The 25464-nt window shown below is 46.3% G+C and overlaps 1 protein-coding gene across 1 annotated transcript; it reads right to left on the minus strand.

Annotated features, from left to right (window-relative positions):
• Positions 1-57: 57 nt before the first annotated feature.
• LOC143378823 (uncharacterized) lies at positions 58-24386 on the minus strand. The gene is made up of 9 exons (XM_076830834.1): positions 23985-24386; positions 5982-6218; positions 4757-4869; positions 4549-4658; positions 4338-4416; positions 3534-3673; positions 3127-3273; positions 2685-2907; positions 58-1288 (listed from the first exon to the last, which is right to left on the minus strand). The coding sequence occupies exons 1-9, from the start codon at positions 24072-24074 to the stop codon at positions 1090-1092; spliced, it is 1338 nt and encodes a 445-aa protein (XP_076686949.1). The 5' UTR covers positions 24075-24386; the 3' UTR covers positions 58-1089.
• Between the last annotated feature and the right edge of the window lie 1078 nt (positions 24387-25464).

Genomic DNA, 25464 nt, shown 5'->3' on the forward strand with positions numbered 1-25464 from the left:
CAAATAAAGAGTTTCCTACTTTCGTCGGGTCAGGGATACAGTGAAGAGAGTTGGACATTTTCTGAAAATTCCAGTGTATTTAAAGAACATGTATTTGTGACTCGTTGAACATGGAATGTTTTGTTGAACTATTACAGAAGAATACAGCAAAGTTGTTGCCTGATATATTCCCTGCTCCTGCCATTCTCTATACCTTGTTAATTTTTGTACAAATCGGAGATTTCGATCGTGACGATGATGACTTCCAACTGGACGGCATAAGACTACTCGTGTCTGTTATGTATACACTAATTTTGATGATATAAAAGGTTCCTACGTGGTCGCTGGTCACATAGACGCGATTCATCGCAATAGGATGACTCACGATCGATGAATTTATGTACAAAAAGCGTTCGTCTAATTCTTCTTAATTAAAGTACGATAATGCGTAACGTTACAAAATGCTAAGTACCTATATTTATGACTACCATATGATACATATACGATCTAGCAGAAGAAACCTTCTCTCGAGCGAAGACACTAGCAGTAAGTAGAACAATTGTAGTGTTTTAATACATGAAACGTATTCGATACCATATTGGCTAAAATTCCTTTGAATTCCGCCTCTCCTGACAATCTTCCAAGTGTCTTGCATCGCCGGAAGAAGGGAGAGACAACTACACTGATTCCTCGATATTAGTACAAAAATACTCTGTAAGTCAGGAATTTTGAATCCCTCCGTGTACGTAATTATACATTAGTAGTAACTATTAAAGACACACGAAGATACAAAGAGTGATCCTTAACGCGAGACAACCCCTCCCCAACGATGATTGTCCTTCATTCCGTCCTTTGTTCGTGAAACGTCTCTCACGGAACTGTTTCAGCTTACTTCTATTACAATCTCTTCGTGTCAAGGATCAATTTATCGCCTACTGCCTCGGTTATTAATCTATAGCTTGTTCCCAAAACGATGTGAGCAGCGATTCCATCGAATCCGAGTACCCGTTACAAGCGATCGCGTTGTTAAAACGGAGTTTCGTTCAGGGGCACGGAAAGCCAAAGTGAATTGTTCGTTTCTACGCATTCGTTAAGTAGCTATGAAGAACGTTATTTTCCAGAGTAATGGGACCCGATGTTCGACGGTGGCCCTCTGTGATGATGATGATGCTTCTGACCCGGTCCAGAGTATCTACTTCCTGGCCTGGAGTGAACTATGGCGTAGTGGTCGCTGTTCGTCGATATCGACCTGGTGGAGTTCATCGTCGATCCTCCGGATGCGTATCCTTGCTTCCCGTTTAAGGAGTACCTGTACAGAGGCAATGATTCATTGGAGCATTCGATCACCATTGAAGATACTTTCGCTAATGAGACATTACTATTTCAAGCACACGAGCAATTAGTTACTTCAAATGCTGAGCTATGCATTTAAAGGAGCAACAACAGTAGCAGGAGACTTCTTTGAATAATCTCGTAGCTCGCAGTCTGAGTGCTCAAATGCTCCTTAAATAATTTCGTGCCACCATCAACTTTAATTGCCCGAATTTCACCACTCATTATAAAGCATCTGCCCCCTTTTCCCAAAACTACGGATGCAGCGATAAGAAATGAAATCCACGCGACGCAGCATCACAAGCCATGGCTCCCGTTTACTCCTAAGCAGCGCGTACTGTGCGCTCCATTTCCCGCCTTTAAACCACCCTCGTCTTCCCTGCACGCTTCAGCGACCTTGCCGACCCTTCTCGCACACTTGGACGGCCTTGCCTATCCTTCTCCTCGACAACCTTGTCCGTCCGTGCACCTGTCTAAGATTTTGCGTGCCCCTTTTTCTAGAACCAGTTGTTCACACCTCTTTTCCCCTTCCGCGCATCCAGCATCGTCAGCTTTTTCCGCCTAGCGTAAACACCGTCCGTCTTCCTTCCACGTACGCACTTCTGTTGCCCGTCCTCGTCGCACTGGTCCAATGCCTCGGTCCCTCTTTTTTCTAGCACTTGCTCGCACCTGTTTTGCTTCGGGCACCGACAAAAAAGCTACCCAAGCCCCGAGCGACCCTTTTTTTCGCGCGGCGCGTAAACAACCTTACTCGTCTCCCTTCCGCGCGCGTGCAATGTTCCTCTGTCCTTCTCGGATGCGGCCACGACCTCGTCTATCCTTGCTCCGCTCATCGCAGGACCTGGCCCGTCTCTTTTCTGGAACTGGGTCAAAGTGCCTTGCCCACGGGCCACCGACAAAAAAACTTGTCTGCGGCGACTCGACCCCTTTGCTGACCCCGTGTTCCCTTGCCCGCGTGTCGGGTTACGTTCCTGCTCTTTCCAAGACTAGCTTGTTCACACCTTCTTTCCCTCGCTCTGACAAACACAGAGGAAAGAGGGAGCCACCATGGCATCAGCTCGACGCGCGCGTACAACTGCAACCGTTCTTTCCGCGCCCTTACTATATGTATATACATACTTCGTTCATTCTTCTTGCACGGGTTCTATGACTTGGTTTCTCTTTTTGCATGGACGTAATTGGCGACATCGTCCAAGTGTTTGACGTCGACTTTTTGCCCCCCACACGCGTTATTACCGATTAAAATTTATTTTAGTATCCCTTCTTTCGTATCTAATCTGGTTATTTCCCGGAGTTAGCACTGAAAAGTCGTCAGACCGATAGAATAGTCAACACCTAGAATCTTCGAAGACTATGAAGGAACGAAAGCGAACCTCGAGCCGTATTGGGAACCGTGCCAGCTGCGGTAGGGGTCATAGTCCTCTATGATCGACGGCTCCTTCTCGATGATGTCTGTCCTGGTGCAGCTGCAGGTCATCGCAGAGCAGAGGAATATGTTGATTATGAGCATGATGAGGAAGAGTATGCCGAGCGCTACCGCCAGCCACAACAGCCATATCGGATGAACGCTGCCGTCCTCGTACAGCGTTTGCACAGCTATCGAAGAGGATAGATCGACGTTAGACGTTGTGCGAAGTTTCCGTTAACTTTATCGCGGAACGAAATGAAATACAACTTCATTGGTAGATAACGTTACACAGGGCGAGCTAATTAATTCATCGGGTGGGTAAAAATTCGTGGATAGCCTCAGTTACGGTATCGCGGAATAGTAAGGAAGTGAAAGAGCTGCTATGAAAGATACGATGGAATATTTACATGGCGTTTGACCAGGGTCAAGAACGAACACGCTCGTGCCCGCAAGGAGCACTCCTTCCTCGCCGCTCACGCTTTGCCCATTAATTAAAGACGCTCCCTTTATTTCTTCCTCGGTATCGCCTTCGCAAATGGGGATGCCACAGCTTCCTGCAGGAAAGAAGATTAACGTTCGCGTTTTCGCCTGTTATCCGCGAAGCGTAAATTACCGTTCGGCACTGGATCGGCCGAGGCAAATTATTAAAACCGTCGTTAAAAAGCGAGCATGGTCCGTTTAGGCGGGCGATCCTGCGCTCCGCGTGGAAAACGTCCAAATGGAGTATGGTAATTCCGGCGCGAGTTGAACGGCACGATCTAACCCAGATTCGGCACGCACCGGTAATCGGGAATCAGTCAGCGAATCGGTTTACCTCTGCACACGGCGATGTCGCATTGAAAATGCACTTGCGGACTGTCAGGAAACCGGAACAACGAGAACAATGTCGCATCCGCCTGGCCGGTGTTCCGATCGTACATGAATTTCGTCATGACCCGAGCCTTCACTGGACACCTTTGTTGGCGGCACATGAAAATTGCGTAATCGTTTATGATCGTCCTCGGGTCGTGCGATATTTCGAGGCGCAATAAAATCGGCGTTATCGGGACTACATAAGGGACCTGTACGTTCGGTGGGAACTGTTCGTGACACTCGCGGAATTACCATGAACCGCTTCAACAATAGCAAATTCCGCGGTCGTGTGCTATTTATGACGAAGGCTGACGAGGTCGCTCTGAGGTGGACAAAATTGGAACGAATGGGGTTACGGAGACTGTTTCGTAATTCGCGGTGGAAACAAAAGGAAACGAAGCGCCGCTTCAACTCGTTCTGCAATGACTTTGAGAATTCGTCCAGTGCTTTTGCGCTTCTAAACAATTGGCTAAAATGACTCCGCGAACCGGATTTTCCAAAGTTAAAACGAGGCCCCAGGGAGAAAAATGTTGTTTCAGGTTTTCGACTCTCCTTTGGAAGCAGAATCATCTGATTTGTTAATTGCACCATGAATTACAGAACGGTTCGTGTATGAGGTTACTCGTGGAACTTGACGAATGGCTACTAATCGATCCAACGGAATGGAAAGCGTGCATCTACGTGGAATTACATATGTATAAAGATTGATAAATTAATGCGTGCCGGGAATCCACGACAAAGCCGATAAGACGTACGTTCAACCTACCCTTTGTCGTCGATTAGCTGCACGCTGCTGTTTCGTTTATTGAACACGAAGCAGGATTTCACTTTAATTCCGTACATTCCTGCAAAGAAAGAGATTGATGAAAGTAAATCACCCGGTATGCGCGCCACCAGCGCGAGCGTTACGTAGCGCGCTCGTTAATTCCAATTAAATGTAAGGGGTGAAAATGGAGTGAGAGATGTAGTGTACGAACCATCTGGCCGGGAGATCTCCGCACGCAAAGTATAGTTGTGACCATAAATAGCCTCTTGCACTTTGTGGCCTCCGTCCAAAAGGCGCAACGATACTAACGAAGTTTCATTCCTGCGCAGAAATTATCGTGCCGCCGCGATGAAACTTATATCTAGGCTTAACGTCACGATATTCACAGATACGAGCTAATATTAATAAACGTTATGTACTTGGCATTTTTGAATCCCGCTTTTCCGCACGTAATAACGTAAAATTTATCGTCGGCCAGCTCCAGGGTCTTGTGTATCCTCACCGCGATGGGGATGGAGCGTTCCTCGGTGTCCTGCAAGAATTACAAGCCAGATTAAGGGGAGGTTCCGGTCTAAAAATGTCGAAAAATCGATTTTATTTTATTTCGTTTTACGAACGTTCACCCTTTCAAGAATATGCGTTTAAAAGGATTTATTGAAGTTCGAAAAATTCCTGAAGTTATAGGCATTTGAATAGCCGCGAATGCGTGGGTAAAACCCGTTCACTCGGTGCTCGCGCAAAACTTTAAACGCGTTTTTCTCGAAACAGTGTTCTTCAAATCGGTGGGACAAATGCCTCGAAAAGTTATTATCCGATTCCATTGAAACCTTTTTTATTTTGAAGAATATACTTCTCTACGGTGGAGGAACCTCTAACATTTTAAAAAATGTGAAAATTCGTATTTTTTAGGGGCGTTGAAAGGGCAAAAACGGAGAAAAAGTTATTTCAAATTTCAAGTGTCGTTACTTTCTCAAAAAATGTAATTTTTTTAATTTTTAAGGTACTTATATTCACTAGGGAATTTCATGCCTTTTAATAATCTGGCATTGTTTCTTATTTCAGGCTAATGGTTTAGGTGCAACAAGTCCCACCGTGTTATATGAATTTTTTGACGGCTCCACTTCAACGAATCCCCAATGCCATTTACAATAATTAATTACATAACAAAAATAGATTTCGATAGTTTAAGTCATTCTTAACACAGTGCAGAAAGTCCCATTAACTTATCTGTAGTAGTTTTCCTTTAATTAATTCTTAAATATCACCTATTTTGATAGGCTCTAGACTGGAACATCCCCTTAAGGGGGATCTGTTGTCGGCGTGTTTTAACTTGCCAAAGTTTCAACGAAAGCACGGAAGTGACGGAGGAAGAGCACGCAAGTTCGTCCACTCAAAATGTGGCTACCTATAATATTCGCGATGAAAGGACGCGCGTATTTACATGGTCCGTTCGAATAAAAGCATTATAGAGACCGTGCGATGTTTTTCACCCCTCCCCTTCCCCCAGGTGGGTAGAATAACCTTTCAAAGACCACTTTCATCCGAGACACCCTCTATGCCCGTGGGATGTACGGACTAAACAGTGAAGAGGGTTAATTTATTCAAATTCGAATTGAAATCGTGAACGTTGGCCGAGGTACTCACTTTATTCACCAACACGCCACAGTAATCCGGCGCTCCTTTGAGCGCGAGAAGATTAATGGCGAGAGTCGCGTGCGTGGAGCCATTTCCGGGCGCCATGCACTGCGGCGTTCGAAAATCTCTCGCGTGAACAGCACCCACGAAACTCTGATTCAGGTTCACTCGTATCGTCATCTGCCCGCCTTTGCATGTCGCTGTAACCGTCGGCTGGAACTCGTTGTCCAATAATTGGCCGGTGACCTGTGAACAAACGAGAACGAGATTGAATTCCACGAATCACTGCCGTAACCACCCTCTGAGACCGGCTATATCCTCGCTATGAAAGTCTACTAACAAAAGCCACCCTGTTCAAGAGAAAATTTTGCGGTGCGAATGCCCAGACACGGGACCGTTTCCTTGCAAGATAAAGGCTAACGCTACCAGGATACTATCGAAAACTAATCTCCTTGCTCGCTATGGAGATGCTTCTTAGAGACAGAGAGTGTATCTGCTCACGTGGATCGCTGGCCAAACGTAAAAATATATCAGCCGGCAATTAATATTAACGTACCCGGCTAATTAGTCTGCCAGCTTTAATTGTGCGCGGTTAATTGCCCACGGTGCCCTTAAACGCGTGCATTCCAGGCCCCACCGACCTTCGTCCATGCCGCGTCCATAAATTATTTAATTAATTAACGGCCAGACGGGGAAGAATCTGCGTGGCGATCCCGGCAAGTCTCGCGGTATCGAAAACTAAGGGTTCTCGCCTGTCTGTGCGCGCCCCGCCGTCGTCTCGGCCGTGCCTTCAGCCGGCAACGAAAGCTGGCGATATTTCCTCGGCCCAATCGCCAACTTAATGCCCAAGTAAACTTGGGACCGGTCTGGGCGGTAGCTATCGACCCACGCTAACTTTCAATTTCATGTGGCCGGACCACTCCGCGGCCACGGATAACGTATACACGTGTGCATATAGGAGGAATGTCCAGCGGTGCCTGGACGGATACGCCAACAATAAAATCGGTCCCGGCCGCAGGAGATGCTGCGACGAAGCCTCTCCGAGCCGAGACAAAGGTCTGGATGTAGGCGTTCGCAAGGCCACCAGTCCTAAATGCTTCAGTGGCCTCTCTCTCTCTCTCTCTCTCTCGCTCTCTCTCTCTCTCTCTTGCGCCAGAGAGAAGGATCAGACGTGTTGGGTTACAGAAAAGGATTCCTCCTCGTGGACGGCTAATCGATTATGAGAACACGACGCGGCAACGTATACGCGTCTCCGCGCGTCCTTGCGTTTCGCTAGGTTCCTCCTTTTTTGGTCCCGCTGGCACCGCGTGCCATTCGTAATCCCTTTTGCCATCTATTCTGTTATCCGTGGGACATTGGGAGTGACTTTCTTTGTACACGCGACGGTGATGAACGAGATACGTCCGTGGACTTTACGATTCCTTATCGCTGATCCTTGAAGGATCTTCTCAATTGCCGATGGGAATCAGTGGGGCAGACGAAGCCTGGTTATGCGCCCAAGCGGATGTGTGTGCCTCGTTCTTTGCCTTTTCGTGCGCTTTCGACGGTACTTCGTAGAGACGGCGTCGTCTCGCAAGATCCTGATCGATCCTACGCTCCTGACGACGATGAAGAAACCGCGATTTGGCTCTTCGCGTGTTACGAGTGCTTGGAAAGGAATGCACTAATCGTGGCTTCGTTACGAGCGCACGTTTAAGCCTGAAGGCTTTGCGTAATCAATACGGCCGTGCGGATTGGCGAATAGTCCCATGGAGCCTCGGGAAATTAATCAGGAGCGTTTAAGAAAACAAGCCCTGGAATTCGGACGAGTCGCCGGCAACAGAGTCATAAGAAACCGCGTTCTCTAATTCCCAAGCAGAATGAGAGTCACGGCAGGCGTGCAATTACTATGATTCACGATCGCCGGATCTGCGTGGCACGTAACATTCGATCCCTCGTGAAATCTGTTACTCCTCTCCATTCATGCGAAATTGTGGCGTGCGCTCGCGTGCTCGGCGCTAAGGGTGGCCAGGATTTTTAGCGTGGACTGTTATTAGAGAACTGCTCTCGCAGATAACACGGGCAGATTTTAGTAATTCAGGTCTCCTAGGCTCTTAGGAGCTATCATTTTCTTAAACGTTCTTGGAAAAAATTTTAACAGAATTAACGCCGCTTTTTTCCCTGTAATTGAGGGCGATTGTGCTAAAATAAATCGTTCCCTGAAGATCGTTACCAATCAAACGCGAAGCGTACTTTCCTTTGGCTAGAGAAACTCCCTACATCATTCTGTACCTTTTTTGCTCTCCCATCCTACAAATAACAATCTTATCCATCCCACTAACGAACAGTTTCACTTAAGCTCAGCGGACTCGCGTCATCGACGACTTTCCTCGAAGCGACATAAAAAGTAGCCAGCAACACGCCCTGTCGACATTAACGGCGTGACGTAATCATCGTTCTCGTCCAGGTATGCAGCGAGCATAGACGACGACGACGACGACGACGACGGCGGCGACGACGGAGAGCCCACGGGTGACATCACGGAACCGGGCGGCGCTTATATAAACGAAAGTTAACAACCGGTGGTCCATGGTTAGATAACATCGTGGAACGTGTTCGCTGGCGAATTTCGCGTGGGACAGGAGGGGCGTAACGGCGAACAACGCTCGAACGGATCGCGGGTCGATGTAACCGGCTAACGAGTGACTTCGCTCGTCGACGGAGAAAGCAACAATTAGCCAGCGTGGACGCAAGCCCGGTCACGGAATAGAATAATTCATGTACAAGGGACCGTGGCGGGCAAGTGGCCACTTAGTAATTCGCTACGATAGAATGTACATTATCGGCAATCGGCCGCGCGGCCGATAAATCACCGATCTTTTTTAAGGGCTGAAACTGCTGCAAGTGGGTGCGCGCGCGCGCGCGTGTGTGAATGAGCGAGCGAGCGCGCGAATTTTACGCGTGGATAGCGGCAATGTATCAAGATTTAATCCGGCCGCCTCGTGGCCGCAATGTTTCAACGCATTCCGATAGTACACACCCATGGGCGAGTATGCGAACCGCAGGAACGAGGGCGGAATAGTGTCGGCTGCGAGCTGCGAAGCGGCGCACATTTTTGGGGGGCACGATGAAATATATCGGCCGTCGCGGCCGGCCGCAGGACGTTCTAGAATGTCCAATCCGGCGTGTCAGTTTTATTGAATATCTAAACGCGGTGTGTCCCGGCACGTTTCGATATTCAGCTGGAGATTTTATATGGAAAGGTGAATGCACGGGAACAGAATGTGTGGTTTGAACGACGCGCGAGGGAAACAAGAACGCCAGATATTGGTGTGCATATCGCGCTGTAGAATTGTACAGGGTGATACGTGCAACATTCCATTCTATGATACAGTGACTCGCATTAATAATCGCGAGAATTCCCGAAATCAGCGATTCTCGACCTTATTCTGCGATCTTTAAACGTTTGTAGCTCGGAGCAACGTTAACCGATTTTGATGAAATTTTAGGCACGTATACAACTTACTGCAATCTACAAACGGGTTTTTTGAATTTTCATTACAAGCTCACAAAAAAAAGTTTAAAAATCGACCTTTACTATTTTTTATTGTCGCTAATCCAAACAAATACATTTTTTTTTAAACGACGAAACGCGTCAGTTAGCAAACTAATTTCTAGCTTCTCAAAAAAACTCAAGTTGTTTGGACTAATTTTAAAAAAGTTATGCGATTTTATAAAGTGTCCGAATATTAATGCGAGCCACTGTACTTCGGAGGGAACATCATGCGACTGTGTACTTCCTCCTGCATCTGTATTTTTAATGGGCTCGTTGAGGTAATCATTGTTTCCTTGCTACCGTGCTACGCTTTCTCCCAATCTAGATCGTAAAGTAACTCGAGCTGAATTCCAAATTCTATGTAGGGACCTAGGGGCAAGCAGAATTGTTATAGGGGAGACCAGGGGAAATCAGGACGTTAAGAATAAAATCTCATAGCTTTGATATTATTAAGTAAAAAAGAAATTGCAATTGGGATTCATTAGAACAAACTCTTTTAAATAATAGTACATATCCAAGTTTTTTAATAGAAGGAAACGTACAAAAAATAATGATTTAAAATATGATTCCTAAAATAACGGAACTCGTCTAATTTTTCAGCTCTCCAACCAGTTAGAACAAGTTGTAAATTGTACCCCAGCATTCATTTAATTTTGATGAACCATATGATCTTGGCAATAAATGTCTTCACCGTTTTCGTCACCACTGTTATCATTATCCTTCGGTATTTTGTTTAATTTTGTGGTTTTCTTTCTTTTTAGTTGTGGTTTTTTATTAAGACTTAGTTTTAATTTTGATGACTTCCTCCTTTTCGTTTCTTTGTTATACACATTGTGTCCAAAACCGGGTACTCGGTTTTACCGCAGTATTCAATTTTGTAAATATTACAAATTATCGACAATAACATGGCTAAGTAAAAACAAACCTTTTAATTAGTTACACTTTAATATCCAACAATTAACATAATTCACACCAAAAAGTATTTACCGGAGCACTGTTAAAAGTGTTAAAGTTTCTTAATTATCGTAAATTATATCAGAACCTTCAAGAGCACACAAGACGATATCGACGTGCCTTACGAAAAGTAGCACGTTTCAATTTTCTTACGAAAAAACAGCACGTTCATCTTCGTTGTTCGGAAAACTATCAGGTATCGGTTTTAAAAGTAACATGTTTCGACTGTAGTTACGAAAAGCCGCACATTTGGATTTTTTTCCTACACGATTTTTATTTACTACTAGATAGGTAATTTATTAAACATTAAAATACCGTACTTAAATTACGGAGATTAAAATTTTCATACGCGTTTCCTTTTGGTGATTAGATGGAGTTATTATTTATTAAACAATATTTTCAAAAGTTCAATTCTTCGATGCAAAATACACTTCAACAATTTAAACTAACCACGCACCGAAACGTGATAGTTTCTGCATTATAATCCAAAACGTGCTATTCTTCGTGGCTAAACAGAATAATCTGCTAGTTTTCGCCGCAAAGTACGAAATGTGCTAATCTTCGGGGCTAAGCAGTTAAATATGTTAGTTTTCGCGTTGGAAGACCAAACGTGTTAATATTCATCAGAAACGATGAAATGTGCTTCTTTACGTGCCAACCTGAAACGCGCTATTTTTCGTAAGAAAAATGAAACGTGCTACTTTTCGTAACGCACGTCGATGTAACCTTAGTTAGCACGCTTGTAACGCGAGCATCTTTTGTTGACAAAATAATGCACATCGCGACAATATATCGCTGCAACGACGCGGGAAAATTTAAGACAGTTTAAAAAACAATAGCACGTCCCATTTTTACCCAGATACCCGGTTTTGTCCGAGTTTGCCCTACCTTGCCTTCTCAGGTTGCGTAGAAAACTTTTCTTACCAGGTGTATATCATGACTACACGTATCGAAAGTCTCGCAGTCATGTAGATCTCGTTGAGGCTCGATAGAGAAGAGACTGCAGTTCCTCCGTTTTCTGTTCTCAAGAGAAACGGTACCCTTTCTCAGCTACACATTATCCCGTGAACAGTACGGAACATAATAGAACGGAATGCGAGAGCTCGCCGCGGATCCTCTCGAATCGTACACTTTCACATGTCCCGGCTTTTCTTTCGAATGGTTTCCACCGTGCGTAAATTTAACAGCCGCCACCGAACCCGATGCAGCCTGCTTTCACTTGCACGCTTTCGGGGTTTCGAGAGGTTGTTCGCACATCAAAGTGGGAGGAGACGATGCGCTGTTCGATCAGATACACCGCAAAAGTAATTTACAATCGCTTCTGACGCAAGTTGATCTGATCGTGCGACGACGAATTATTAGACAGGCCCATAGACCGTGAGCTTTATCGCGTTGCCCCTCCCTCTCTGTAAATATTAATAACAATTACGCGCACATTATCGTGGAACACCTACAGTGACTCGCATTAATAATTGGACACTTTTTAAAATCGCATAACTTTTTTAGAATTGGTCCAAACAACTTGAGTTTTTTTGAGAAGCTAGAAGGATTAGTTTGCTAACTGACGCGTTTCGTCGTTTTGAAAAAAAAAATTATTTGGTTGGAATAGCGAAAAGAATAGTAAAGGTCGATTTTTAAACTTTTTTTGTGAGCTTGTAATGAAAATTTAAAAAAAAACGTTTGTAGATTACAGTAAGTTGTACACGTGCCTAAAATTTCGTAAAAATCGGTTAACGTTGCTCCGAGCTACAATCGTTTAAAGATCGCAGAATAAGGTCGAGAATCGCTGATTTCGGGAATTTTCGCAAGCTCACAAAAAAAAGTTTAAAAATCGACCTTTACTATTCTTTTCGCTATTCAAACCAAACACATTTTTTTTTCAAAACGACGAAACGCATCAGTTAGCAAACTAATCCTTCTAGCTTCTCAAAAAAACTCAAGTTGTTTGGACCAATTCTAAAAAAGTTATGCGATTTTGAAAAGTGTCCGAATATTAATGCAAGTCACTGTACATGCGGCATCCAATGGTGTATTCCTCGAACGAAATCTCCTATTGGACGAATTTTATTGAAATTTAATTGCAAACAGCGGTTATAGTGTCCACGGAGCCAAATGCATAAAGAAATTAGATTCCTCCACCGTGGCGATAATTTTACTGTTACCGAATGGTAAGTTTTCACCAACCCTTGTCAGCCATGGTCCTAGTTGTACAATTGCACGATTACAGAAAAGAAGCCAGCGTGTTTCAGTGGACAATAAATACACACTGGATGCTCCTTCGACGACGAGAGAGAAATTGAAGTCCCACCACCTTGTTTCTTCCTAGTAACTTCTCCGAAGGCGTTTCCTGGAAGTCGTCCCAGCAACAGCTCACACGCCGTTCAATACAAACGTTCCCCGGGCTCCCGTGTAAACAGGCATTTTTTTTAAAGCATCGTTTTGGGCCGTTAAATTTCGAAGCGTAAAAGTTGCAAAGCCGTTCGCTGGCAAATTGCAGCGCGTTCCGTGGAACGGTGCGCGCCTCTTTCGACGGATATGCCGCTGGCTTCGGTTTCGGTGTTTGCCGAAGAAAAGAAAGAAGAGAGGCGAAGGCACGAGCAGTTAGACGAAAGGGCCCGAAGAAGGGTAGGGTCAATAACATACGTTTTGGTTTCTCCCTCTTCCTTTTTCCACGCAAGATAATTCGAGAGCCGGTTCGAGCCCTCTGGCCAAAGAATGCACTTGCAGTTGCGTGTATTGTGTCCGTGCGGCCACTTCGCATTGACAAACGCCCGAGCAGGGCCGCACCAAGGTACCGAGCTTACCTAGCATTCTACAGAGGGTCCAGTAAAGTCAGGAAACTTGTACCCAGTCCTTGTGCGATGCTCGATAGATTTAATGCACAGTGCCCCATACGTGCAGCCACGGAATTAAAGCAGTGGTGATAAAAGCCTTCAGAATTGCATGACAGAAACGAAGGCCCCGCTACCCTGGAAGGTAGTATTAAAGTTCAGAGGACTGCAGAGTATCGGATGACTCGGAAGGACCCCCGAGGTGCAGAGTATTGAGCATTGGAGATCCCGAGGTATTGGCCAAGCCGAATGGATCGCAGAGGTCCTCTGTTCTTTGCTCTCCGGGACCTCTCAAGTTCGCCAATACGTACTCTGGGATCTCGTAGGGTTGCGTCTATCGTTCCCTACAAGTCCACGATTCTATGTATCGAGCCCGAGCGTGCTTGTACCATGTCCTGCGAGGTCTGTGGGCCTACGTATCGAACCTGTGGATTGTGCCTGTCCTATCTCACGAGACCTCGGTCATACGTAGCAAGTCTGGATTTGTCTGTATCGTGTTTTACATGGCCACGAGCCTGTGCACCGTGTCGCGCACTTTTCTTCCTCCAATAATCACAATACAGTCCTAGAAGAATATCCGGAGCGCCCGGGCAATTACTACCAGCTGTTTCGCGATACTCGCTGCGTCGGGAAGGTCGGCGGTAATGTAAATACCTATGGTATAGTACAGTTCGCGAGTGTGACACAGCAGCATTGTTCCGCCGAGACGTGACTTCCCCGTATTTTTCAATTACTCGGCCCCGCCGCATGTTCTTCCACACGTTTAGTATTTCTCCAGGCCACCGTCGCTATAAATTCTCGGCGCGAAGCACTCCACCGCGAGGAAGAGACCAGGAGCAGAGCAGTAATCAACGTAGTCTCGTTCTTCCGAGCAAGTAGCCGCTCTCTCCTTTCGACGATAAAGAATTCGGGATTGCCTGAGTGTTGTCCAAGCGCAGGTACCACGGTAGTCGCGCAGGAGTTTAAAACTTTGCTATACTTGAGACGCGGTGGATCGCGCGAGGGAATGGACAAGAGGAGCTTTTAATTTACATTTGCATTTCAAATAAGGCTAGCCCTCGCGCGAAAAGACCCGCGGCAGGAGAAACGTTCAGGAACGCGGTAAACAAAGAAAAGCGAAGGGGGACGATGATTTTCATAACGAGTTTGTTTCTCGGCTGTCGCATAAATTACATACCAATAGTAAACGCGAATGCGTTTCGCGCGCACGATCGCATATCGTATCCTTAATAACCGTGGGCGTAGGTTCGCGCACGGCGTACGCCATCGGGCGGGTCGCGCGTTTCTCGGCGCGCTTTTATTGAATAAGCGAAAGGGGCATCGCGTTAAATTATTACGATTACACGAAACGCTCGGCGCCGCGAAAATGCCGATACGTATTACCTTCGCCACCTGCGTCGAAATAGATGAACGATAAGTTCCAATAATGCCATGGTGTTTGAACAGATGGATATTATGGTGCGCCATGCGAGATCTCGCCGGCGTGTTACTTATCGCCGTAAAATGATCGCAATTGTTGCCGGGGCGTTCGGATACTCGGCTTCGTGAGATCTCGGAGCAAAGCGGCAGACGGAATGGTAAAAATCGCGGATACGTGTAACGCATCGCGCTCGGTACGCTGGATGGTAATTTAAACTATATCTGCGATTAAATCAGCACTGTTCTTAATTGAACCATTACACATTGATATCAGTGTCTGTCTGTATAAATAAGAAATAACGTAACGTCAGAACGTATAATTTCTTAGCGAGGTTCTTTTTTTTTATTATATTATATTAATAACCGGCAGGTGGAGCGCAAGAGATTAAATGGAAGATACGTGGCAAATGAAGCTGAAGGAGACGCACTCCGACAGCCTTCGCTGTACGGTTTTAATTAATCCCCGACATGATCGGAAGTTCGTAGACTTCTATATTCTGGTAATACAGTTGCCTATAAATAGCTGTATCGACGTAGCGTCATTTATGGCAATAGACTCAAGGATTTCTTAGTTCCCAATGGCGGGTGGTGGTTACAGTTACCCCTCCGTTCAACTCAGAGGAAAGATAACGTAGAATCGAGTCCAGGTTCTTCCAGCGGCATGAAATAGTAGAAAACGCGAGCTTCTTCTGCATCGCCAGTATCGCGGCAATTAAATCATTAAAATGGTTACAGCACCGTTGCAATTAACAAACGTTCCATCTTGTGGCTGCTCGAGCACGGCTTCAGCGGCGAATTTGAATATGAATTGCGTGCGCGAACGCGTGCCTCTCGAAACGTTTCTCTCGGCACCGTCTGCACCGCGGCTCGATTAATAAACGGGATCAGGCATTTCTCGTCTTGAAAGAGCAACAGGAGGAGAAAGAAGGTTCTGTGCGAGCGAGCGCGAGACAGAGCTGCTGCTCGTATGGAACGTCGGCCGCAGCCAGACGGAAAAGTACGGCGAAAAGTGAAAGTACGAAATTGAAAAGCAAAAAGGCAAAATTGCGTTCAGTTTTATTACTGGCTGAGGTCAGCGGTCCTCTCGTCGCGGCGAGATCCTCCTCCTCTGTGGTCTCGACGCCGAAGCCTCGACTTATATGGCAGAATTCGTGCTGGACGAGGTAACTTCGACGATAAATATCGAGCAGCTGAATTTAATTTAAAGCACCGATAAAGCAGGATGAACACGCTAGAAATAAATGAAGATGTACGTCGTCCATAGAATAAAGGTGCAAAACCACGGCGAGACAAAAATATCGCGTGTCGCGTGAGACTTTAATCTCGTGAGACAATTATTTTATTACTTTTTAATTATTCTGGCATTAGTTTCGTAAAACTAGACTTTCATGAGACAAGTTCCATGATATTTTTTTTAAAAATCTCACCCCTCGCGGATATTTCCATTAATTACATTTAGTTGTTGCAGAGATTTTTGTCACGTGACAGAAAAGCCTCATGTAAAATCTCATCGTGGATTCGCACCTTTATAGGCCCGAATAGGGTAGGTGGGGGTATTACTGCGAACGCCCCGATTACTGCGGATATTCTAAAACAGATCATATTTAATGTTGGGAAGTACATAATCTCTTGAAAATTTTTGTTAAAATTATTTTAAACTCTATTACAGATAATTATTAATAAATATGTACAGCAAAGTGATTATTAATTCTTTTATCGTAGTTTGAAATTCGTCAAGGCGAAACTTCGGTCGATTCCCGATATGGCGTCATGAACACCTACTTGAAACACATTTATATTTTTGTTATTAACAGTAATACATGTAATGCAGCGTTATTACTCGATAGAGTAAGAGTTATTTTTCAGAAAAACAGTAAATCAGTCTCCTGCATTTTAGTTTTAATTTTTATTTCTCAACGCAGTATTAGGTGCAGTACTTTACACCATGTGCGTGCATTACTGCGGACCGACGACAGTATTTGTACTAAGGTTATGTTTCGCCTGACGTCGGACCGCAGTATTACATGCGCAGTAACTGGTATTTCGTTAGTAATTAACACGCAGTAATGCATGCATGTCCGCGGTAACTCCTGCAATGACATTGATCGACAAATCTCTGTGTTTTTAATTAACTGTGCATATCACCCTGCCCTCATATTTTTTTATGGAATTATTAAGGTTCCACCTTTCTTTAAAAAAAAGAAGGAGGAACTTTCATTCATTCGAACGCCGTATCGAGGGTTTTAAAGTTAACCTACCTTAAAAGTCCGCAGTAATACCCCCACTTACCCTACTTAATCCCAAAAGAATGAATCTAGAACAGCTGAATTCAAGATATACAGAAGTCTTTTTCAGTAGACTGTAACCATGCATTTCGAGTGCACAGTGCACGGCAAAAGGACAAGGCAACGTGTAATAATAGTAGGTATATATAGACATCGAGAGTTTATCGTGTATTTCATGTTACTTCAATTTCTTCTATCTGTGCCGTAACGACAGGAATCGAGAGATTTACCGATAGCGATATCCCTAATTCGTACGAACTTACACCTCGGCGATAATGCCGTGTCGCTCGTGAAGATACAGCGCGCAGCCATAAGGGTAGAGGACGTAGCGCGTGGAGCACTCCAATAATTCCGTTCAGGCGTTCACATCAGGAGGATAATGAGTATGTACGACGACACAACGAAATCCCTGGTCGATGTTGTTCTCTTAACCATGCCGTTTGTCTCCCCTAAAACGGCATCATTACGGTTCAGCGACACACTGCGCGCGTTTATTGTTCCGGCAGGACGATTGCGTACGCTTCGAGGCTGGGGTTGTACTTTACCGTCCCTGGGGGAACAGTTCGATTACCGGACTGCTTATAAGAAGAAAACGAAAGAAGGAATCGAGTCCGACGTGGAAGGCGTATGCGATTTTCCAATGGCACTTGGATAACTTCGATACCAACAAGAATAGGACCAACTTAGATACCAGCAAGAAAGAAATGCTTGTCTCGTGAGCTCGGTATTAAAACTGGAGCGTGGTTCCATGGGGAAACTTAAAGTGTTTAGCTCGTTTTTTTGGGAAACGATAAAGATGAATGTTTGTTGAGTGTGGTCGATGTCTGGTGGAACGAAGTTAGGTGATGTAAAGTGTTTTAGAACTCCTAGCAGCAGGAATACGTTTCCCAGAAGCTTTGCAGCCCGTTTCTTCGAATCGCTTGGCATTTCGCGTTTCCTTCCCATGGATCCTGAACCCCGTAGGAAGTTTAAACACTTGAGACCCGTCGATCACATGGAGAACTCATATAGGTTTGCCCACGGCAGCCGGCAAATCAGCCACGTCAGTGGGGATCGTGATTTATATCCGCGGTTCTCCCGAAGGCGACGCCGGGACGAAATCGGCGGAGAGGTGAGTTCTTCACGCTTCGGGTACAGTAACCAGCCAGCCGTTTGTATTCTACCGTATACACGCACGAACGACGCTCGTAACGCACATCGATTCGTACGAAATGGCATTGTCGTAAACTCGTAACCGTTTATGAATCCTACCTGGCAGTCATGGCACCGGTAAAACCACGAGCAGGATCGAACTTTAGAGACGGCGTTCCTCGAGATGGAAAACTGAGGAACATTCTCCAGCGGCAATAGAACGGCTCCCCAATGGTTGAAGAATTAAATGCACAGTTTTTGTCGGGAACAGTTTAACAACTGGCATTTTACGGGAGCAAAGTTACTTCCGTTTAGAGTATTCAAGCAAGATCTTTAGAGAATGGAAGAAGCAATCGTGGTATTATTAATGAAGAACTAAGGTATCTTCAATTTCATTTCTCAAGGTATCTTCAATTTCATTTCCCAAGGTATCTTCAATTTCATTTCTCAAGGTAACTTCAATTTCACCTTACAATTAGAAAGAGGCATAGTGCCGCGTTAGCGCGTCTCAACGTTTACAAACCAGAAAAGTAGCAGTGTTGCGCTATCGTGCCGCAGATCTAACGTGAATTTTACAATTTAGAAAGCGTTGTTTTCACGATGATCATATACGTGAAAGATCGTCTCGTTGCCCGCGTCGCGAGGTTCTGATATATTGCCCATACGGGCTCGCGCCGTGATATTGTTTAAACATATTCACTTTCATTGACGTTTAGTAACATCTTGATAGGCAGGGAATAATGAAAGCGGGAATAGCGGTGAAATCACGTATTGTACGTAGTACGGGTGCATAGTATCCGCGGTGTCGGAACGCGTCATCATTAGCACCGTTTCCGTCCGCTCCGGTGCACAGGCACCTCTCAGCAACTGAAGCGGTGCGTGATTCCGATCGGCTGAATCGTTCCAGAACTTATCAATTCCAATCGAGGAAAATTCTTCATCGACTCCTGACAAATCAACTTCTCGTTTCCGTTGAAACTTTTAACAAGAACTTTTCTCGTAATCAACCATGCGCGAGGATAATTTTGGTAACATTTCTGTCCGTACTCAGTGTGAAATTCTAGGAAAAGTAGCGAATAAATATCTCTGAATCTGAAATAGTATGTACGAGTGTAGAATCCAGCTTCACGACTAACAACGGTTAGGTGTCGTCTCAAAGGTCTTGGGTCAGCATTGGCATCGAACAATGCAAATGAATTACTCGTCCAATCATTACGTCGAGTTCGACCGTGGACGCAGCGATCGTATTCCGCGACCTTCCGTTCCACGAATCTAGACACGGATCCCATCGTCCTGATCCGATGGAACGCCGTGCGATGAAGCAGCGGTTGACAATAATCCGGGGTAGATATATACTTGGAGAACGGCTAGACGCGAGGGTATTTCTCTCTTACCGTAATAAACCAGGGAGTTCGCAGAGCGTCGGAGGAACGCCAACGTTCCAGCTAACGTGGGACTAAAATCGGACAATACCGTGGCGTTATGCTTCCGTGTTGCAGCACGTAGGTTCGCGCGCGTGTGGAGACGTGCTTGATTCTCGCGGTGCAGCAGACACACGAGGTACTACGTATGACACAGCGACCGCTTATAGTCGCTGGCGGGTTGGCCAGATAGTCGATGTTCTCCGCGCTGCTCCGTGGCCAACGACTGGCCGTTTCGCAATCTCGAAGAAAAGACATATTCTCGCGGCCGAACGTAGGCCGCGGTGACGGCGTAGGCCGAGCTATCTGGTCCGTGGTCGTTCGCCCGAAATGGACACGTCGATGAGAGGAAAAGTATGCAACGGGTTCCGGCCTTTTTCGCGCGGACGCTTTATACGGTACCGTACTTGTTTCGCTCCACGAGAAAATCGGCCTCTCGTCCTACCTCCCTGCCATATACCACGGCGGGGAGGCAAAATTTGTGGAACGAGACGCGCGTCCACGCGGATGGGATCTGGGAGCCCTCGAAATACTTGGCAATCGACCGAGCGAGAATAAAACTGAACGCGGGAATTAATTATCAGGCGCGTTAAGCTTTTAGTAGACCATGAAAATGAATATTCCGACTCGCCCGGTGTGCTGTGCCGGGCTTTTAATCGACGAGGTACGAAGCATCGGCTTGGTGGAGGATCTGAAAAATTGATTGCGCTGGGGGATAGTTTGATTAAAGGGTAGGAGTTGGTGGTTTTCGTGAGGCGCTCGATCACTGTCCGTGCCGCTGGTAACCTGTTGGTGCTTTCGGCGCGTCGTCCTTGAAAAATATTCGACGTAAGAGGATTACAAAGGGCGGGATAAATGCGCGCGGGCAACGAGCACGTCGCGATTTAAATTCCGGCGATTTCTTTGGCGGCCGCGAAGCACGTAAAGCACCGGCGTCGGTCGCGCCGGGCCGTGCGATATTTCCGAGAATGCCCGCTGGAATTCTCGCAGAAAATGTAGATTCCGCCGTTTAGTCGAGGAACGAGATATATGAGAAGCATGAGATTTGCCGCGCGAGACCGGCGCGCTCGAGGACACCGAATGGTATGTCCGTACACACAGATGCGTGCAAGGATGAGGGAGCGGATTTTTCTACGGCTCGCCTTGTTTGCATTGCATCAACGCGATGGAATACTTAAGTAACCAGATCATTTCTTTTCTAATTGCGCGTTCTCACGCTAGCCACTGATTAACGGGGAGGAGAGGAAGTGAGAATTATTTCATTCCATTTCAGTCGCGAGTGTTCCTCCGCTGCCAGCCGTTGCAACCTAACAGCTTCATCGAATGAAACGTGCCCCGAACTTATTATCAAATTAATGTCAGAATTAAGCACCCGGCTTTAATTTCAGTTAATAGCGGTCACGGCCAGCGAAGCTGTATTATTTAAGTAACAGTAGAAACACTATTCCCGTTCGGTGGAATCTCAGTTACTCGATCTTCTTATTATCCCAAACATATCCAACACATCTTCCTGCGCGCTAGTAATTATATGACTCACCCTACGCGCTATTTAAAGTGGTTACCGAAACAATATGGCATACAGGAGCGCGGACCCGTCATTACGGGGCTCGAAGCGGACCGAAGTTCGAATTAATTGAAAAAATCCATTTCACAGGAAACTGGGCTTGCCTCATGCAGGGCTATCTGCGACGTAAATCGCAGATACAACGATTGGTTTCAATGCCGCCCGTATAAATAGACTCCCTGGAAGCCGCGGATGATTTTTACGCACGCACAATTACAGCACGTCACCGTTGGCAAAAATGCAGATCGCGTATATGGCGCGACGTTTATCGAAACCGTCGATACGCTCTGAAAATCGTCGGTTTACATTTGAAAGCGGCTTGCGCAAGCTTGCCGGGAATTTTAATGGCGGGTGCAACGGGTATCGAGGTGAGCACCCGGCTGAATTAATTGCAAACGCTCGCGGAGGGACTTGTCAAGAATTTCAAGCCTCTTCTTTCGCCGATACGTGTAATCGAGGGCATCGCGGTGATCTCTAATAGTAGGTGGCCTTATTAAGCTCACGGCCTCGCGCCGATCAATTTACTCAACGTCGCTTTATTAATATTTATGAGTCCCTGCTGTGCCGCCCGCTGCAAAAGCTCGCGGGCCGATGTGACGCGGGCCGGCGATAAATTTGGATCGTTGCGCAACTATCCTATGCCACTTTCGATATTACGAACATCGTAATTCCGGTTGCCATCGGGAGGAACGCAGTAGGTCAAATCATTATTTCCATAGGGAGAAGCTTGTAGAAGTGGAATCGAGCGAAAGGTTGACGGAAATATTTTATATCCGATGGGTCTGCCTGTGTCAACAGTTTTCTCGCTCACCGTATTTGTGGACACATACCGGGTGTCCGTTGCGTCATTCGCCACGCGCGCCTATAACGAATCGAAATAAAAACTGTCGCCTGATGGCGCGCGAAATCAATTCCCCCGTTCAGGTTGTATAAAAGTGCAGCTTTTTCATGCAAATTTCGTTATAAATAATTCAATATCATCGTCGAGAGTGCTTCTAGAAATTTCCAAGCAGCACAGCGAGCCCTCCAATTATCCTGACTGCTGAAAAAATCTCGAGGCACTCGGTAAGGATAGTTGTGCAATTCTCGCATTCGCGACGCATGCGTGCGCGGCTTTGTGGCCCTCGCCGTTCCTGGCCGGCAGTAGGCAGGCCCCGAGGGGCCCGCTTTTCGTCGCTCAATATATTTCGGGCCGAACGACCGTGCCGATGCGGCCCTCCTGCCGGACACACGACGCGTACACACACATAGACGCATTCCAGTACCACTTTTGCCGCGAGAATGGCGAAACTGGTCGCGGTCGAGCCGATACCAGGCCGGCGGTCTATCTGAATTTTTATTGCGACGCCGGAGCACTTTTAGCGGAACCGCGAACAATGCGGCGAGGCAAGTTTACGGCCGTTACCGTAGCTCCGTCCCGATATTACTGTATAATATCGCATTACGTGGCGAATGCCATGGTGATTCTTTCCCTTCCTTTTTTTTCTTTCGTTCCTCTCTTTCCGCGTGCAATTTCGCGATACCGCGAGAGCGTTCGTGTGTACCGTTCGGGGCGGTCTTCTTTCGCGCGGCAACCGGCCGACTGTAATTTACGTAATAACGCGCCACGCGAAATTCACGCCGGAACATTTGACGAGAAGCGATTTCACGCGGTTCTATGCCCCTCGTTTATCGCACGAGCGCCGGCGGGACACCGTTTTTAGAGGCGGCCAGTATTTGCACGGTGGATGAATGAGTCAGCTGGAGACGCACGGCCCGACCCTCCGCGATTTATTATATTGTCGGACGCGCGTTTGCATGCGTCCAGCGTAACCTCCGCTGGGACCAACTGGACGCATTTCTGTTTCGATCCCTCTTTCCTTAGGTTGCTTTTCACTCTAGCGACATATATACGATCCGGTCGCCCATCTGGACCCGTGGCGAATGATACGGTGATGAACGCAGGACAGCCGCGCGAATAGCCGCACGACTTCATCAAACCTCGCGCCAGTTGGGTATCTCCGATCTACTTGCTCCTGGACGGAAGCACGTCGAATTCCATGAACATCTAATTAACCCCTTGAGTGACGGTGGAACGGATATATCCACCGTTCGAACGGTGGTCTTGAGTGGACATAATATATGCCGCCTATTTCGTGCTGTTTATTTGGATAATAAATAGTATCCGTAGAAACGAAATGGTAGCGTTGAAGAGCAAGGATAAACGAGACACCAAATGCTTGGAAGGATTCATGATTCTATGATAAGAGTCGTAGGAACTGAAGCGGGTGCTGTGGAAGAAGAGTAACAATTTACAACAGATATACCAGAAAGACAGATCGACGAGCAATATCCTTCTACCTATAAGAAAGGCAATATTTATAATGGTATCGTAAAGTATCATTTTACATTGTCTCTTGTTCATGCCTGTGTCACGCAAGAAAAGATTCTGCCATGGCACAGAAGAACACTTTTAGTAAACAAAACACCTGTATAAAACACTGAGGTAAGGCCTGCTCAATAAATTACACGTCGCTGAAATGTCAAAAGCGAAAGACCTGCGAAACCATCACTTTGCGACGATGGATCAACGTCGTCGGATGTCAATGTCTAGTTCAGCTAGAGGAATAGTTACTGTTTCACCTCGATTAGAGGCCAGAGGAATTTAAATAGCCCATTATCCCACCTACCTACGAATACCATCGCGTACACGACGCTGTGTTATTCACGGAGTAACTTTAAATTCGTAACGATGCGTGAAGCACAAACGCTCGATACCAAGGATCTGCAGAGAGCTGATCGCGCTGGCGGAATCACTACGCATTCCGCTACGCACAGAAAGCCGCGTAGCGGTGTTCCGGTACGCGAAATTTCGTGGCAGCGAGGAACTTACCTGATCGACACGAAGCGCCACCAGGATCAGGCACAGTACCGACACAAGCGCACTGGTGAACGCGTGGAAATTGGTCCTTCTCACTGACATTTTGGCGGATTGCGTGCCACACAGGACACTGAACGACCGGGACGTGTCGCGTTCTTGCCAGCGCTCCTCTAACGGCCAGTCTCACGTCACATTTTCGTTGTTTACCGAGAAGAGTCTCATCGTGTCGAGAGCGCGACGTGCGGAGCAGCGTTCTCGTGATGGTCACGCGGGTCCCTTTCGGAGGATCTAGCGCGTAGGCACACGAGGGATCGTTGGTGGCTGGGTCTCGTGGCTGGTGTCTCGAAAACTCGATGGGTCGTCGTAGAGAACTGGAGGCGAATGTTATACTGGCGCAATAATGACTGTTCCTCCTGAGCCGAGTGCCCCCAGGGACGCTCAGGTGTTCAGGCATCTGGTGGGGATAGATCGTGCCGTGGCGGCCATTCCCTTTTCATCCGATGTAGTATGCGATCCACGCATTCATGTCTCCGAAACCAGCGATGCGCCTCCGCCGCTTCTCGTGCTTCCTAGGCGAGGTCAGCACCGTGCACGGTACAACCTTGCAGCGCAGGGAATCACCTTATCGGCTGGGTCTGGGGGACTTTTAGAATCTTCCTCAAGGCCCCCTGGAGTGAATTTGGAACTAGTTTCCCCTAGACGATGACCTTAATTGGTGCACATTCATGGTTTTCTGTTTTTAAGCAGGTTCTTGCCGGATGTTGGACGAATCACGCTGTATCAAAGTGACGCTGACCTTAATTCTCACAAGATGGGTTGTTTTAACTCTTAGATTTAATGACTTTGCCGTTCCTTATTTGAAAGATGCTCGGTTTAAATAGCCGAGTGTAGGTATCGACTCGAGGGATAGCTCATCCGCTTTAAAGCTTAAATTTTCAGAGTTCCGATGCTCGCGAGAGAAAATCTGGGATATTCTGATTTTCGCGGTTCGTAATGTATTGGTAGCTATATATAGTACCGAAATGGCAAAAGTTATTATTTATATAAGTTATATAGTTCCCTCTGTTTGATTAAAGTTTCTTTCATAATTCTGATAGGTGATTCTGCAATGAGATTGCTGTGTAAAATATTGAGGAGATTTGAATGTGCACGTAACACTTACGAAATTACGGTGGACAAACTAATGAGTAGATATCGATTGAACCAAGATTGCGGAATTACGGGACTGTCGATAGTCGCGATGCTCGGGAAGGTATTGTCGCGGTCCCTCTCAAGTTGTCACAATGCGGACAAAGGCGAATACCGAAGACAATAGGAAGCTTATAGGATCATTCATGGATGACGCGAAAACCATTCAAGACACTGATGCATCGATATCTTTACGCAGGAACAGTTTAAACGCCGGCTGACTGCATTTTTGCAATATATGCGTGGTGACCATACGGAAGCATAAACATTTCTATCTATATCCATCACTGCAATAAAACGTACA

Source organism: Andrena cerasifolii, chromosome 2 (assembly GCF_050908995.1).
Source record: "Andrena cerasifolii isolate SP2316 chromosome 2, iyAndCera1_principal, whole genome shotgun sequence".
NCBI classification, from domain to species: domain Eukaryota; kingdom Metazoa; phylum Arthropoda; class Insecta; order Hymenoptera; family Andrenidae; genus Andrena; species Andrena cerasifolii.

Bases quoted from the DNA above. Each gene is read 5' to 3' on its own strand.
- LOC143378823 (XM_076830834.1), bottom strand. From the start codon at position 24,074: ATGTCAGTGAGAAGGACCAATTTCCACGCGTTCACCAGTGCGCTTGTG. The intron at 4,659-4,756 runs GTACATAACGTT...ATTTCTGCGCAG, and splicing joins GCGGGATTCAAAAATGCCAA to GAATGAAACTTCGTTAGTAT. The intron at 3,674-4,337 runs GTAGGTTGAACG...CCGCCAACAAAG, and splicing joins CAGCTAATCGACGACAAAGG to GTGTCCAGTGAAGGCTCGGG.